Source organism: Podarcis muralis, chromosome 11 (genome assembly GCF_964188315.1).
Source record: "Podarcis muralis chromosome 11, rPodMur119.hap1.1, whole genome shotgun sequence".
NCBI classification, from domain to species: Eukaryota; Metazoa; Chordata; class Lepidosauria; order Squamata; family Lacertidae; genus Podarcis; species Podarcis muralis.
The window spans coordinates 36,742,751-36,758,836 of record NC_135665.1 but is presented as its reverse complement, the minus strand read 5'-3'; the positions used below and the strand labels follow the sequence as shown (position 1 = coordinate 36,758,836).

At 42.9% G+C, this 16,086-nt stretch overlaps 1 protein-coding gene across 2 annotated transcripts in view; it reads right to left on the bottom strand.

The window, feature by feature from the left end:
- Positions 1-2,215: 2,215 nt before the first annotated feature.
- The window catches only part of FCHO2 (FCH and mu domain containing endocytic adaptor 2), a 69,689-nt gene continuing 55,818 nt past the window's right edge, over positions 2,216-16,086 (bottom strand). Inside the window, exons 22-26 of one of the 2 annotated variants that reach the window (XM_077936280.1) lie at positions 9,549-9,681; positions 8,847-9,046; positions 8,181-8,245; positions 6,773-6,937; positions 2,216-5,211 (exon numbers count right to left, since the gene is read on the bottom strand). In XM_077936280.1, the coding sequence (XP_077792406.1) occupies positions 5,189-5,211; positions 6,773-6,937; positions 8,181-8,245; positions 8,847-9,046; positions 9,549-9,681 (586 nt within the window). In that variant the 3' untranslated portion in view covers positions 2,216-5,188. Of the gene's footprint in view, positions 5,212-6,772; positions 6,938-8,180; positions 8,246-8,846; positions 9,047-9,546; positions 9,682-16,086 lie in introns of those variants that run through there. The other variant, XM_077936281.1, reaches the window with a different exon arrangement.

Below are 16,086 nucleotides of genomic sequence, written 5' to 3'. Positions count from 1 at the left end.
TTGACGCAAAAAGTGTTTTAGATTAGAAACTTGCACACTCACGTTCATGGAGGTAGCCACACCAGAATAGTTGGCATAGCTAACCTCTGGCACTCCAAATGCTGCTAGACTACAGCTCCCATAATTTCTGGCCTTTTGCCATGCTGCCTGGAGTTGATGGGAGCTAGAGTCCAAGAGGGTTTGGAGGACCTCAGGTTAGCAACTGCTGCCATGTAAAATTGGCTCCTCGTTGTATAAAAAACAAATATACAGGTGATGTAGACAACAAAGTTTATAAGCTCCCAGTTTAACCAGCTCAGGTCTTCCACTTCTAAGCCGCTTTGGAAACACAGTTTTATACATTGTATAAACAGGCCCTGCCACATATTCTTTTGATGACAGTTTAGCTAACTGGCCAGGTGACCTGACCATGAAAGGAGATATGCCTACCCTATGCAAATACAGTCGAACCTCCGTTTACGTAACCCTCTGGTTACATAAACTTCAGGATGCGAGCACAGCAAACCCGGAAGTATTTTACCAGCTTTGCATGCACAAAAGCGGTCTTTAGGTTGCGGAAAACTCTGGATCCGACTGGACCTCTGGAGTGGATTCTGTTGGCGACCAGAGGTACCACTTTACTGTCCCCATTGTTTGAGCAAACACCAAATAACTAAAATAAACCTGGATGGTGAAAGTATGTTGCCTCTGTGAGGTTACTTCTGGTTTATCACCAGAGACACAAAAGAAAGGACTTGATACTTTAACATGGCAGGAATACAAACTGCAGAAACAGTGTATTTGGCACTGGAGTAGATGTAGATAAGAAAATACAGACTTTGAAATTCTTGAGTGAAGCCTGTTGGCTCTTGCTCTCAAATAATGTATACTGTATACACTATCACAGCTAAAAGACAAGGTGGGACACTTAACAGAGTACTTCAACTCTGGCGTCACAAACTTTGAATCAAAATAATTTATAATAAAGCTAGCAATGCAGAAAAGCAAAACAAAGTCCATTTGTGACAGTAGTTGTTACGGTGCCCTTTTGTTGCAGCTGATATTGATGTTTAAGAGGATATACTATCTAATAGTTATCTGTGTTGCCCTAAAATGTGGATATATTTTTTTACTGTATTTTTGCATTAGATTTTTATTGGTGATATTCTTAGGTTGTAAAATGTTTAGATATTTTCTTTGAAATGTGAAGTGGTATATAAACTACATAGCCCAAGGATTCTGAAGAAAAAGAACTTGCTTTCTAGATCCAGTCAATCATAAGTCTTGCTGGTTCAATGGGACTTCCTCCAAAAGAAATCTGCAGAATGGCAGTCTTACTGCCTCTTTGGGAATTACTCAGTATGATGGCTTGTCATAGCAGTGGTGCAGATAAATCATCCTTCTTCCTGCCTGACTTCTCCAAGTGGTGAGCACCAGTAATGGTACTGGCCTGTGAAAGCACACAAAGTTTCCATCTAATTCCTCCCCTTACTAACAGGAAGGGGAAGGAAATAGCAGGCACCCATTTAGGAGAAGGAAGAGGAATGCCTTCTTTAAAATCAGGGCACATTTAAAACCGATGATGGGATCTTTGATTAATTACTGTAGCTCTGTTTGTTATGTTTCCAAACACACCCTCTTTTTTTGGTTCTAGCAAAGCACCTGGCCTCCTGAAAATGGGGGCATAAGTGCAAGAGTGTATGTGTGTGGTGTGTGTGTGTGTGTGTGTGTGTGTGTGTGTGTGTGTGTCTAAGAATGCACAGCCATATCATCCTATTGTGCCTGAATTTTCCGATACAGGATACACGGTGCAATGTTATGTCATATACCTTACCCTCCATTCCCACAACTTTCTTGTACGGGAGAAAAGGAAGTAGAAAACCAAACCATTTTCTGTTAAGTGGAAAGACAGACTGCTTTTGGCATAGGACCTACTTGAAACCCGTTGCTTCCTTCTGCCAAATCCCTTGAGTTTTTAAAAACAAAAATGGTACAAAGATCCCATTAAGTTTTTCTGTCCAATGACCCCCTACAGAAAAATAGAACCATCTGCCCATAGGAGGCTGCTAGGTAGCATTTAGGTATCATTTAAAAGAAAAGGGGAAAAAACCTATTGTACCACATGCTTTAATAAAATACAAACATGTTAAAAGTATTTCCTTTGTTTGAAAAACCAACACATTTTATGTGAGAAGACTGTCCTTGACCTGAGATAGCATATAAACAGCAGAGTCAATTTATAAGTTATATATTATATGTTTATTATGGGGTGCAATATTTTTTACATTTTGTGAAAGATCAGATGTATTTACAATTTTTCTAGGAGATTTATATTGCTCTAATTTACAGTTCATACAAACCTAAAACCCTTTAGAGTTGTGTTTACAAATTCTGTCAAGAGGCAGCTATAAAACGGATCACTTTTATAAAGAAGCAAGATCCAGCTTGCTACATGCAGTTTTTCAGATATTTGTGGTTTTATACAATTTCTAGACTAGAGTTCTTTACAAATATGCTAATAAACTTGTATGGCTTCAAAATTGTAACCTGCACTCTTTGCGAATGTGTGTTTGAGAACACTTGGTATTAAGGCTAGATTAAAAGTGCTGAAACTTAGCTTTTGCACGAATTTAGAATTAATACATGATTAATAATGAAAAACAAAATAAACTGAATTTCAATAGTAAGGATTAAACTGGTCAAGCAGTTTTGATTGCATTAGCAGATTACAATTAAGATTCTGGTAAAAGACTGTACCTTTTGAAATGCCAATTTATGCCAATTTTAGTTTAAAAATTCTAGTAATAATTCAGTAAAGACTAACATTTTTAAATATGAAAATCCAATATATATTGCTGCAATGAAATCTCAGTTAAGATTTGATAAAACAATCAAAATGTTTAAAAAGCAAACTAATTCGCTATAAATCTTTTGACTGCAACCCTACACTTAGTTATGAATGTATAAAATATGACTAGACCAACATATTCAGCCCAGAGTTTTTTCAGCATTTTGGAGGCAGGGCAGTGGGGGACGACTCCCACCCAAAATTAATCTGGTCTTCAGAGAATGGGTGAAATCAAAGAATCTTGGGTATGTGGTGTGGGATTACCGTTAAAGGGAAGGTGGCATTTTTATTTTTCTTTTAAAGGGGGGGAAGCTTTGCTGTCAGTTCAAGAGGCAACTGGGTTGCCTTCAGCAGCTTGGCAGCCTTCCCTTTGAAATTAGGGACAGAACACCCCATGGAAACTCTACTATATCATTGACCAGTGGTGACAGACACCTCTTTTCCTTCCAAGAGTGCTGCTGGGAACAACACTATGTCATGACAGTGTGTCATTCTTACAGGACATTCTGTTTCTAATTTCAAAAGGAACACTGCTCAGGGCAACACCACTTGAAATGGCAGTAAACGGTTTATTTTTCTGTTTGTTAAAAATGAAAACAACCTTCAGCCACTTTGTAACGCAAGCCCATCCTCCAGCCAGAAGTTCCTAAATTTTGTTCCTGTCTCCCCAAAATCTCTGATATTCTGTCTCCTTTTGCAGGAGATTAAAGTGGGGGAGAGGGGAGGACAGGATACTTGGCTCAGCTTGAATATAAATTCCTTTGAAATCTATGTAACACGTGCATTAACATATGCACTTGCCACTAGTTGCAGCCTTTATAGTGTGTTCCCATTCTCCAAAACTTGTGACTAAGAGCATTATATATCTACATTTTATATATAAAGCTGACTGGTCAATCCAATACTGATTTTATAAGCATTTTTATATTTAATCATTTCCCCCCTAGACACTGCAATTCAGAAGTGCACAGAATTCCACACCCCCTTAACTTTTTATTTCAGGATTTAACAAGTTCTTAACAACACAATACATAGCAAGCTTTAAAAGTATGAATTTGTGCTAAAAATGATCTCACTAGATCACTTCTGTTGATGTTTAGAGCCACTGTGTTTAAAAAGTGATGAATCCAAACATTCAAATGCTAAGTTTATCAATTTTGTTGAAATTAGCATAAATGACAATTTTTGTTCTGCTCAAAATAAACATTGAAAAATATTACGTCTCTAAAGCTACTACATTTACATTCATGTCACCTTTGAAAGCACTTGAAACTTCAAAACTTTATAGTTAGCAAAAGGGAATGCTATAATTATTCTTGTATAAATTGTTTTAAACTTATTTAACACACCTTCAGGATTTTACACATCTTTGGTGATACTGAAGTTGAATTTTGATATCAAGTTGTTTTTCTGTGAATATATAAAAGTCAAGCAGTTCCCTTTACAGTGGCTGCATTTATTGCATTCAACCCACAAGGAAGCAATGTAATATTTTAGCGGCTGTTTTAGAGTTATTTGAAGTTTCCCTTCCAAATCCCTGCTTTAGGGAATTATGTAGTTGTACATATTACACAGAAAAACATCAGCTTTTCTGTATGGAAGATCTAGACATTGAAAAAAAGAAATAAGAGGCATATAGACATTTTGATAGGCACAGTTTTTAAAAGGCACAAATGTTACACATTCCATATAAAAATAAATTAATCTACAGCATTAATTAAAAATTACAACTCCCATAAAGTTAACTAATGGCAGAAGTAAATATCTGTTGTCTGTTGCAATTTTTTAAAAAAACATTGCACTTTACATTTTTAAAACCATCTTTTATAAAATAATATACACTTAATTATATATGGTATATGAAAATCAAGTTATTTTGTATACGTATCTCTAACCAGATATGGCACATGAATATACAAGAATGAAACAAAAATTACTTTGCCACTTTTTTAAATGAAATGGCAATATTGAAACTGAAAAAAGTATACTTCAGTAATATTTATAGAAAGCTAAAATAATGTGGTTGCTTTTGGTATCACAAAGCACCACACCTTTTAAATACCAGAAATGACTGCTATTTTGGCTTTGAGGCTACATAAGTATTAAGCATTTGCGTAATCTTGTTTCCCAGTATTTCAGCTGACCACCTACAGATAGTGTTGGAGTTCACTTCAGTGCTAATAAAATAGAGTTTGTTTTAAATGACTTATTTTGGAAAGTGCATTTTTGTTGGATATAAGACTCAAAAACTAAGCAACACATTTTTAAAAAAATAAATGCATGTTAAAATAGTGTTGGAAAGGTAGTAAAATAGTGAATTTCTATTCATTGAGAGAACTCATTTCCCCCCACACTGGCTCATCAGCAATCTGCCATATATCGACCTGAAAGACAGAAAAAGCTTCTGTAGTTAATACCTTTTCAATAAAGTGAAAAACAGTTATACTAATTACTTACAAACAATTTTCTTCTATTTAAAGATAACAACTAAGATCCACTTGTCACATACAAAACAGCCCTATTTGCTAAAGCTGCTAAAATATGCTAGCTATATAAAAGACAATGTTGTAGACTGTGCAGGCGATTCATTAATTTGACTTATTGTAAATTGATGTATATCTCTATATTTCTTTTAACAGCTTTTAATTGACTTGTGAATCTATAATTGAATTTGTAATGGCTTTTAGTCAATAAATGATTTACTGATTCTTGAACTAAGGCTATATTTTTAAATTACCGTATTTTGCCACGTAATGGTCACATTTTTTGTGCCAATTTTTCCCTTCAAAAAAAAGGGGGTGCGTCTATTATGAGGTGAATTACGGTAAGAAGCAACAACATGATATGGACTCCGGTTCTCTTAACAGGGCACTGTTGCAATACAAAGCAAAAGGCACAGACTTCACCCTTTCCGCTGGATTTTGCCTTCTCCCAGCGCGAAGCTCTGTTGGGAGAGGTGGCGGCTTCAGTCATTGTTAAGAGCTCTTTCTTCCTGGGTTTCTCAAGGCTATTTGCTCGTGCAGAGGCGGAGGAAGGTGGTGGATGGGCAGTGGAGACGTTTGCCCACCTGTTGCTTCCCCTTCTTGGCAAGTCCAAGGTGGCGGCACTAGTGGCAGTGGCAGAAGTAGCAGCCCGGGCCCGGCTTTGCCTTGCCTTGTCTCCTCTAGCTGGCAAGCCAGTGAGGGCCTGGACTGCGGCCCTCACTGCCTCAGGAGCCCCCTGTGCCTACTCCCAGCTTGCCTCAGAATTACCTCTGCAACTATTACGCAGGGTGACTATTACACGGTGGTGACTAGTATGCAGTGAAATACGGTATGCTTCCACATTTCCACTGGCCATAGCAAATAGGTTCCTGTGCTCTGGTGACACAAGTTCCATTCTTCTCCCCAAACCTGGAACTTCAACCAAAGCAGCAAGTCTTTTGCCAGTCTTAATTACAGGAAAGGCAGGGAGGGAGCAAGCCAACAAGGGGAGAGACAGGGACAGGCAATCATAATTTTTGGTTGGCAAACACAGCCAGCCAAAAATGGTGGCACTGTTTTCAATGTTTGAATTGTATATGTTAGAGAGCACTCAGTTGCTTATATTCCAAGATGTCAAGTCAGTACAGAACTTCTCCCCACACACTTTTCCCCACACACTTTTCTCAACAGATATATTTGTAGAACATACACTAGTATTTGCCATTGTAAATGTTGTAAAATGTGAAGGGGAGATTCGTGTCAAGGCACTGTGACTGACAGGGGAAACTCTCCTGAGTCTACCACATTACAGAAAAACGTTTTCCCTTTGCACTCATGGTTCTGAGTATAGCAGAGTCACAGTGTACTTTCAGGAGGTATGTTTGACTTCCATGCAAGGGCAAACTGGTACTGCATTAACCACATCCCACTGATAATTTTAAAAAGTAAGAAATGTATGCCCTATTATGATTATGCTTCTTACCAGTGGCAAATCTCTTCTTAAGTAGGGAAAGCCGGTAGCCAGTGCCTACTAGTTCAACGTCTACTCCTGAAAGTGTGCTTCCTTCACTGATAAATTGCACTGCAAGTGTTGCTGGCTTACTGGGTCCTTCTGAAAGGTCAAATTTGGCTCTGAGGGAGCCAGAGCCTATTCAGGGGGGAAAAACACACAAAATGAATAATAATTAAGGACTTGGTTTGTAATGCAACATCTAGCTGGATGGGAAATAATTTGGAGGATACCTTGATAAGTCAATAATACAGGCATGTACATTTCAGCACATAAAAAGTCAACGTCTTCAGTGGGGAACCTCCAGTCCATGGACCTATTTAGGCCCAGTAGGACTTCTAATGTGGCTTGCAATGCCATTTCCCTCAAACCACACCCACTTGCTCTACACCTGATGTAATATGATGTGGTTGAGACACAGCTGCAAAGGAGCAACTGGGATTTTAAGCTTCCAGTTGGCACTTGGGGCTCGCTGACTGCACTGATCAGCTGACCTAGGTCCAGGTAGTGTGGTAGAAGGACTAGAGGAAGAAGTGACCACATTTTCACACCCTGCGCTTGCTCACTCTCTCATTCAAACTTATCCATGGTTTCCTTTCATTTAGTTTAGGATAAATAGGCAAAACCACTATTTCTCATTGCTATTTTGATGACCAAAGCGACAGCCTATAATATCCAAGGCCTACTTTAAAACTGCAAATATATGCTTGAATTTATTTTTGAATGTAAGGTAAATCATAAAAGTGCCTATCGAACAAAAGAGACCTAGAAATACATTAAAAGGTAAAGGGACCCCTGAATGTTAAGTACAGTCATGGACGGCTCTGGGGTTGCGGCACTCATCTCACTCTATAGACTGAGGGAGCCGGCTTTTGTCCACAGACAGCTTTCCGGGTCATGTGGCCAGCATGACTAAGCCGCTTCTGGCGAACCAGAGCAGCGCATGGAAATGCCATTTACCTTCCCACCGGAGCAGCACCTATTTATCTACTTGCACTTTGACATGCTTTCGAACTGCTAGGTTGGCAGGAGCAGGGACCAAGCAATGGGAGCTCACCCCGTCATGGGGATTCAAACAGCCGACCTTCTGATCGGAAAGCCCAAGAGGCTCAGTGGTTTAGACCACAACGCCACCCACATCCCACAAATATATTAGTAGGCATCTTTTTCTACCTGAAAGGGCCCCTCCCAAGACTTGTAAATACACTGATATAAATATATAATACATATAAAAATGTGGAAAATGTATAAAATTATCTATATACCAGACACACCATTAAGTGTGCATCAGTTTTCCACTGCTTACTTGTTAAATTTGAAATAGAAGATAAACAAGAAATATATACTGGTTAACTTTAATTTTTAAAAAATACTTTCTTACCTCCATTTTCTGATTTTTCTGAAATACTAGATAATTTCCATAAAGCTTTCATCTGCTCTGAATTCCTGTTAAGAAGTAAAGTCTGGTTATTGGGCTGCAGCCTAATGGCAAATATTTTATAGAACTCCTTTCCAGGTAAAGGTCATACAGACTGGTTTCCTTTTGAAAGTTCAGTGCCTACTGATGACTTCTCTTTTTAATTCCATCAGGCACTTTAATTGAAGTTTTATTTTATAGTTTAAATTGATTTGTACTTTTTTTGGTATTGTATGCCTGTAAACTGATAAGAGACAATCGTAACAGGATATATATTGCTTAAATAAATTAATATTTTAATATTTTCATTAATTTTAATTTTTTCTTTTTACTTAACAAGAATATGCTAGATGCCGGGCAGAACAAGGAAATTAACTTTGTAGTCTAAAATATCTTGAAAATGTCATTCTTTTATTGAAGGTTTGTACTAAAGCAGAAAACCTAGTTTTCTGTGTATTATCTTTCAGGAGATGTACAGCACCCCTAATATCAGTACCATGGTGTGAAAAATTTAAAAATAAAAGGATTGCTTTTCACAATGTTTCAGATGTAAAACAGCAGCAGCATAGTGGAATGAATTCCATGTAGTATCAGCAGTAAAATAATAATAATATTTTTTTAAAAAATTACCATTTTGCTGGAGGAAGTGACTGCATATTCATTACACCTCCATCAACTGGCACCATGACCTGTATATTAGAAAGCATAGTTGGCACTGCCATAGAGGCCGGGTTGTATTTGTAATCGACTCTTACATCAGTAGTGTTACTATTGCACTTCCAGTACGTAGCAAGATTCAGAGGTGTAGATTGGATGCCATTTGAAGATACCTTTGAAAATAATCAAATAATGACTTTTAGGTCCAATACTGAAAACTATAAAGTTTCAATTATGTGCTGTGTTCTGCAAAATATACTTAATCAGAAACTTTACACTTAAAACGTATAAATTAACCACATTACTATAAAAAGTCCTAAAAAGGGCTACGTTGCCAGGAAATACTTTTAGATGATAAAGGTACAGACTGAAGTTATGAACTCTTGGCTCCAAGATGTGCCTTTCAGTACTGCAAAATATTCATCCTGTTCTTTGAACCCATCTGGGCAAAAAAAGGCAACAAACAGCATGTTGTAGCTAGGACAACAGCCAAGATCAGAAGTATTAGGTTATCATATATGAGCCTTAAAAAGAAAATACCAGAATGTTTCTATAAATACTGTGAGGAAAAACAGTCTGAACAAATTAATCAAGGGAGAGTCAATTGCTTTTTTTTACAGTCAGATGCAAGGACAAGCTAGTGTGGTGTAAGTAAAGTAAAAAATAAAAAGTTACCTGATATTTTAGAACATCTACATTATAGTAAGAAGCCGAAGGATTCTGTTCCGATAGCTTCTTGAGGTAGACTGTAACAGCTTGCATGTCCATCCAAAAATCTCTTACATTGGAATCGCTTTGTGATGGATCACTGTGCACAAAAAGTTGGTGAAAAGACAGGTTTTAGATTTCTTACATATTGGAAATGTTTTGCAAAAGAAGGAATACAAAGTTTTTAACCATCTTTTAAAACTACTTCTATGGATTGGGGTTGGATCCAAAGGGTCTGCAGCATACACAGAAGAACTGTTTTATACCTTTGCAGAAGATCACACAGACAAATGGGAGCTGCTATGGAACCTACCGATTAAAACTAAATGAACTCTTGCATATTTGCAGAACAGTAACTTTGTCTCTGCTCATGATGTTTTGCTGTAGCAGAGAGGCTAAATTACAACTCGGAAGTTTCTGGTTTCACTTCCCCTCTGCCCATATATAACTAGAAGGACTTGGCATTTCACACATTCTCTGCCTCAGCACCATATATGTAAATTCTTTGGCTTCTGCAGTTGCTGAAATTATATGACTATCTGGAAAGTTCAACTGTTATTTCTTCATTTTAATGGTTTTATGTATATTGTGAACTGCTTTATGATGTATAAATAAAAAGCAGTATGTAAGTAAATGAATAAAGTATGATGGTAAAAATGTTGCACTACACTGCAATACACTACCTCTACAATTTTATACTCAGTTTTGCATTTTTACACAGTGGGTGCTATATGAAGTAGCTGGAAGTCTACTTCCACTGTAACACACAGACAGGAGCAGCCCAGGATGAATTTAATTTACTTCATAATAAATGTTGCACAAATTATATTTATGTATAACCCTGTAGAAGAAAGCATGGTCATTTTAAACACACAAACAGCATATCCTGGGGCAAATTCATGTTGTCCAGTAAGAGAGACAGCTGGTCTAAGACCGTAGCCTTAATCACTCTCATATGTATCTGTCAGGGAACTGCCATCGGAAGGACAGGAGGTGCAAAGGCTCCCTCAGGTTGAAAGAGACGGAGCAGCTGAAGAGGGAACCAGTAGGGGGCGAGCAGGAACTTCCAGGGAAAGTGAGTCGGAGGGGTGGCTCAGAGACGTTTCCAGCGAAAACAGTGGAGAGGTCTCAGGACCTCCTATAGGGACACCCACGCCTCGCCGGAAACTGTCACGCAGAGAGTCCAGAAGACGTGTTTCCGTGAAAGAGCTTTTATGTTGGAAACGTTTCCGAAAGCAACCACTTTCGGATTCTACTAGCGATTGACGCAGCCATGCCGGAGGGGCTCCGTCACAGGCAGAGGTTTGAAAACCTGATCAAACTCTGAGGGACTTGCATTTTACGCACAAGCAGCTCATCATCCCACCACAGCAATCCGAAAGTCTCTGAAAGCCAGCTTGTGCAAGCAGCGGCATCATGAGCGACCCAGCCGGAACCGGAGGAGCAGGAGCAGCTGGAGGAGGTCCAAGCCTGGAAGAAAGGTACAGGGCGTTGGAGATCCAGCTGGCCATGCAAACGGCGAGGCTTGAGGAGAGGAGGGCTCAGGATGCAGAAAAGGGAAAGGAGAAAACCACCTCGATAGCCAGAAAGGTGCCAGGATTGGTGCAGAAATTCGGGGGAGATCCCAGAAACTATCATGCCTTTAGAACTGAGATGCAATACGCTCTCAACCTGCAGTATGATGACTTCCCCGACGAGGAATCGCGAGTGGCTTTTGTAATTGGCCATCTCGAAGGGGGGGCGAAGGATTGGGTTCGACCCCTGATGGCAGTGAATAATGAGATACTAAAGGACACGAGGAAGTTTTTTCGTGCCATGGACCTGATGTTTTCCAGTGACATTGAGCAGGGGGTGGTACGAAGGCAGTTAATGGCTTGCAAACAGGGGAGCCGATCTGTCCGTGAGTACTGGACTGAGTTTACTATGCTGATTCATAAATTGGGGTGGGACCTATCAGCGGAACCCATCCAAATGCTTTTTGAAGAGGGGCTTTCTTCGGCCGTTAAAGATGAACTTTCCCGGGGGCCAAGGGCGGAGTCTATGGACCAGCTGACCAAATCCGCGCTGGCCATAGGAGCGCGCCAGGAAGCGAGAGCTTTGGAAAGGCGGGAAGGGAAAGGAGAACGTTGGAGGGAACTGCGCATTCTGGACATTCCAGAGCCACCTTTCCCGCCGGCAGAGCCGATGGAAGTTGGAACAGCGCGGGCGCGCGCAGTTTCAAATCCCAGTGAAGGGCGGAAGAAGGAGGGAAAGAGCGCCAAGAAATGTTATCTCTGCCAACAGCCAGGGCACTTTGCCAGAGTCTGCCCACAAAGAAAGGAATGGCAAGGGATGGCAGGAGCTGTGGGGGAAAGGGAGGAGGAAAACAAGGAGCAAGTAAAAGCCAACGCCTGGCTGCCACCGTCGGGGCACAGCAGCCAGGCCAAAGAGCAGTGAAAGTGCCCACGCCAGAACCACCCAGACCTGCTTTAGTGATAGAAGTGTCACTAGAGCTGCCAAATGGACACCCCCTACAGGTCAAGGCGCTTTTGGATTCAGGCAGCTCCTGTAATTTTATGAGTAAGGAGTTTGCAGCTGAGCACCAGATACAGACCATCCCTTTAAGTAATCCCTTGCAGGTGACCACGATTGATGGCAGAGAGCTGTTGGGAGGAGAAGTTAGCCAACAGACTGTCCCGATGATAATGAGGGTGGCAAGGCACACCGAACGGATAGCGTTTAATGTGGCCACCTTGGGAGGAGCTCCCATCATCTTGGGGATGAGCTGGCTGGCGCTACACGATCCGCTAGTGGGCTGGCATCAGAGGGTGGTCTCCTTTGGGTCAGCGCATTGCCTAGAACACTGCAAGCAGGGGAAGGTTCAGGGCGGAGACAGAGTCACCCTAGCCGGGATGGAAGTAATGGGCAGAGGGAAGGTGCCCCCGCAATACGCAGATCTGAGCAACGTATTCAGCGAAAGGGAAGCAGACAAACTGCCGCCGCATAGACCCTTTGACTGTCAAATCAACCTACTCCCTGGGGCCCAACTCCCAGTGGGCAAGCTGTACGCCATGTCCGACAGGGAGATGCAGGAGCTGAGGGAGTTCATTGACAAAAACCTGAAGCGAGGTTTCATCAGAGAGTCCCGAGCGGTGGGGGGCAGCCCAGTGTTTTTTGTGGACAAAAAAAACACAGATAAGCCGAGACTTGTGTGTGACTTCAGGGCCTTGAATGCAGTGTCGGAACCCCTGGCTTTCCCTATGCCCCGAATTGATGACATTTTGACCAGGGTAAGGAAGGGAAAGATTTTTACAAAGCTGGACCTGCGGGGGGCGTACAATCTGATACGCATAAGGAAGGGAGATGAATGGAAGACCACCATGTTCACCCCTTTGGGAGCCTTTGAATACCTCGTTATGCCCTTCGGTCTACAAGGAGGCTCCGCGTGCTTTCAAGCGTTTATTAACCACGTTCTGGGGCCTTTGCTCTACAAGAACTGTGTGGCCTTTTTAGACGACGTGTTGGTGTATTCGGAGGATGAGGAGCAGCATGTGAGGGACGTTCGAGAAGTGTTGGGCAGGCTGCAAGCCAACCAGCTGTGGGTGAAACTGGAGAAGTGCCAGTTTCATACCAAGGAGGTGGAATTCCTGGGGTACCGCTTGTCAGACAAGGGATTGGCCATGGATCCAGGCAAGGTCCAAGCGGTACTGGAATGGAAGACACCGAAGACCAAGAAGGATGTGCAAAGATTCTTGGGGTTTGGGAACTTTTATCGGAAGTTCATCAAGAACTTTGCCCACTTGACGGCGCCCATCACCGACTGCCTCAGCAGCAAGAAGAAATTTGTTTGGACGGCGGAGGCGGAGCGAGCATTTGAAGAACTGAAAAGGGCTTTCGCCTCGGAAGAACAACTTCTGCATGTGGATTTACGAAAACCCATGAGAGTGGAAACCGATGCGTCCGACCGGGCGGTAGGGGCGGTACTTCTTCAACCGGGGAGGAGTATGTCAGAGTGGAGACCGTGTGCCTTCTTCTCGCGGAAGCTGAATAAATCCGAGAGGAACTACACGGTGTATGACAGGGAACTACTTGCCATTCACGAAGCGTTCCGGAGGTGGAGACATTTATTAATTGGGGCGCAACACAAGGTGCAAGTGTGCACCGACCACAAGAATTTAGAGTATTGGAGAACAGCTCGAGTGCTCAACCAACGACAAGTGAGATGGGCACAGGAATTCTCTAAATTCAACTTTGAAATTTGTTATGTGCCAGGTCCAGAAAACGTCAGGGCGGACGCTCTCTCACGCAAACCAGAGTATTGGGAGGGGGAGGGGGCGATTGAAGAGAGACATGTCATCCCTGAGGACCGCTGGGTGTGTGGGGCGGCGCTGGTGGGGCAACGAGAACTGGTAGAGGAAACGGAAAATGATGAATATGCCCAGGATAAGCTCAGAGGACTCAGGGGGGAGGGCGAGAGCCCCGAAGGTTTTGAGGAAAGAAATGGGGCATTGTATTACAAAGGGGCACTGTATATACCCGAAGGTGAATTGAGGGGGAGAGTACTCAAGCAGTTGCACGATAGCCCCACGGCGGGACATTTTGGGCAACACAAGACCATGTGGTTGGTTACCAGGGAATTCTGGTGGCCCAAGGTGAGGGAAGATGTAAGGGAGTATGTAAGAGGGTGTGACCAATGTCAGCGAGCCAAAGGGGAAAGACGGGCGCCGGCAGGGTTATTAGAACCATTACCCACACCAGAACGGCCTTGGGAAGCGGTATCAATAGATTTTATGACGGATCTGCCGAAGTCCAAGGGGAAAACAGCCATCATGGTAGTAGTAGACCTGTTAACAAAGATGTGCCACTTTGTAGCATGCTCACATGCAGTCACAGCGGAAGAAACAGCGAAGTTGTTTGTAGAACACATCTTTAGGTTGCACGGGGCTCCCTTGAGGGTGATCTCGGACCGCGGCAAACAATTTACTTCCAGGTTCTGGAGGAAGCTCATGAGCTTGCTGCACGTGGAAGTCAATTTTTCAACGGCCCGGCACCCTGAAACCAACGGGCAGGCGGAAAGAGCAAATGGCATTCTTCAACAATATCTGAGGTGTTATGTCAATGACAGAGAGAACGATTGGGTCGAAAAGTTGGCGCTGGCAGAATTTGCCTACAATAATGCGGAGAATGTGTCCACAGGGATGAGCCCCTTTTTGGCTAATTACGGGTGTCACCCCAGGGCATTTCCAGGGGAGGGAGGGGAGAGATGGAGCGTTCCAGCGGCTGAACATTTTGTAGAAGAGATGGAAGCGATCCATCATCAGCTCCAGCTCAACTTAGAAAGGGCCAAGGCACAATATAAGAAGCAGGCAGACAAGAACAGAAGGGAAGGTGAAACCATAAGGGTGGGGGATCAAGTGTGGCTGTCAACCCAAGGGTTGCCGTTCAAAGGGGGTTGTAAGAAATTGAGGCCCAGAAGATTGGGACCCTTTGAGGTCATTCAGCAGGTCAACCCGGTGGCTTTCAAACTCCGGTTACCCAACCACATGAAATTGCACCCAGTGTTCCACAGGTCGTTACTGTCACCATACAGGGGGGGACGTGAAGGGGAGCACGTCAGGGGACCAGCCTTGGAAGAGAGGGAACGCAGCAACCATGTAGCGGAAATCCTCGATTCCAGGTGGAAGGGAAATCAGGTAGAGTATTTGGTGGCGTGGGAAGGGGAACCGGAGTCAGAAAACACCTGGGTGACTGCAGGGGAGGTCAATGACGAGGTTTTAACAGAAACGTTCCACCAAAGATTCCCTAGGAAACCACAGCCGGTAGAAAGGTTTAGGAGGGAGTACTTCGGCACCACCGACGAGGAACAGGAAATGGAAGGATTCACGGAGTCGGAGTTGGAAGAGGGAATAGACTCCGAAGACGAGGAGTATCGAGAGACGAGGGACAGTAGCAGGTGGAGGGAAGTGTTCGAAACTTCGGACGATGAGGAAGGTTCTTTCAGGGGTTTTACTTCCTCCCAGCCCGGAGGGGAGGAGACGGGAGGGGGTGAAGGGGGCCCTGGAGGGGAGGTGGATGTCAGGGAACTGCCATCGGAAGGACAGGAGGTGCAAAGGCTCCCTCAGGTTGAAAGAGACGGAGCAGCTGAAGAGGGAACCAGTAGGGGGCGAGCAGGAACTTCCAGGGAAAGTGAGTCGGAGGGGTGGCTCAGAGACGTTTCCAGCGAAAACAGTGGAGAGGTCTCAGGACCTCCTATAGGGACACCCACGCCTCGCCGGAAACTGTCACGCAGAGAGTCCAGAAGACGTGTTTCCGTGAAAGAGCTTTTATGTTGGAAACGTTTCCGAAAGCAACCACTTTCGGATTCTACTAGCGATTGACGCAGCCATGCCGGAGGGGCTCCGTCACAGGCAGAGGTTTGAAAACCTGATCAAACTCTGAGGGACTTGCATTTTACGCACAAGCAGCTCATCATCCCACCACAGTATCTATTACACAGCAAGTTTCTGTCCAGCTTGAGCAGCTGCCC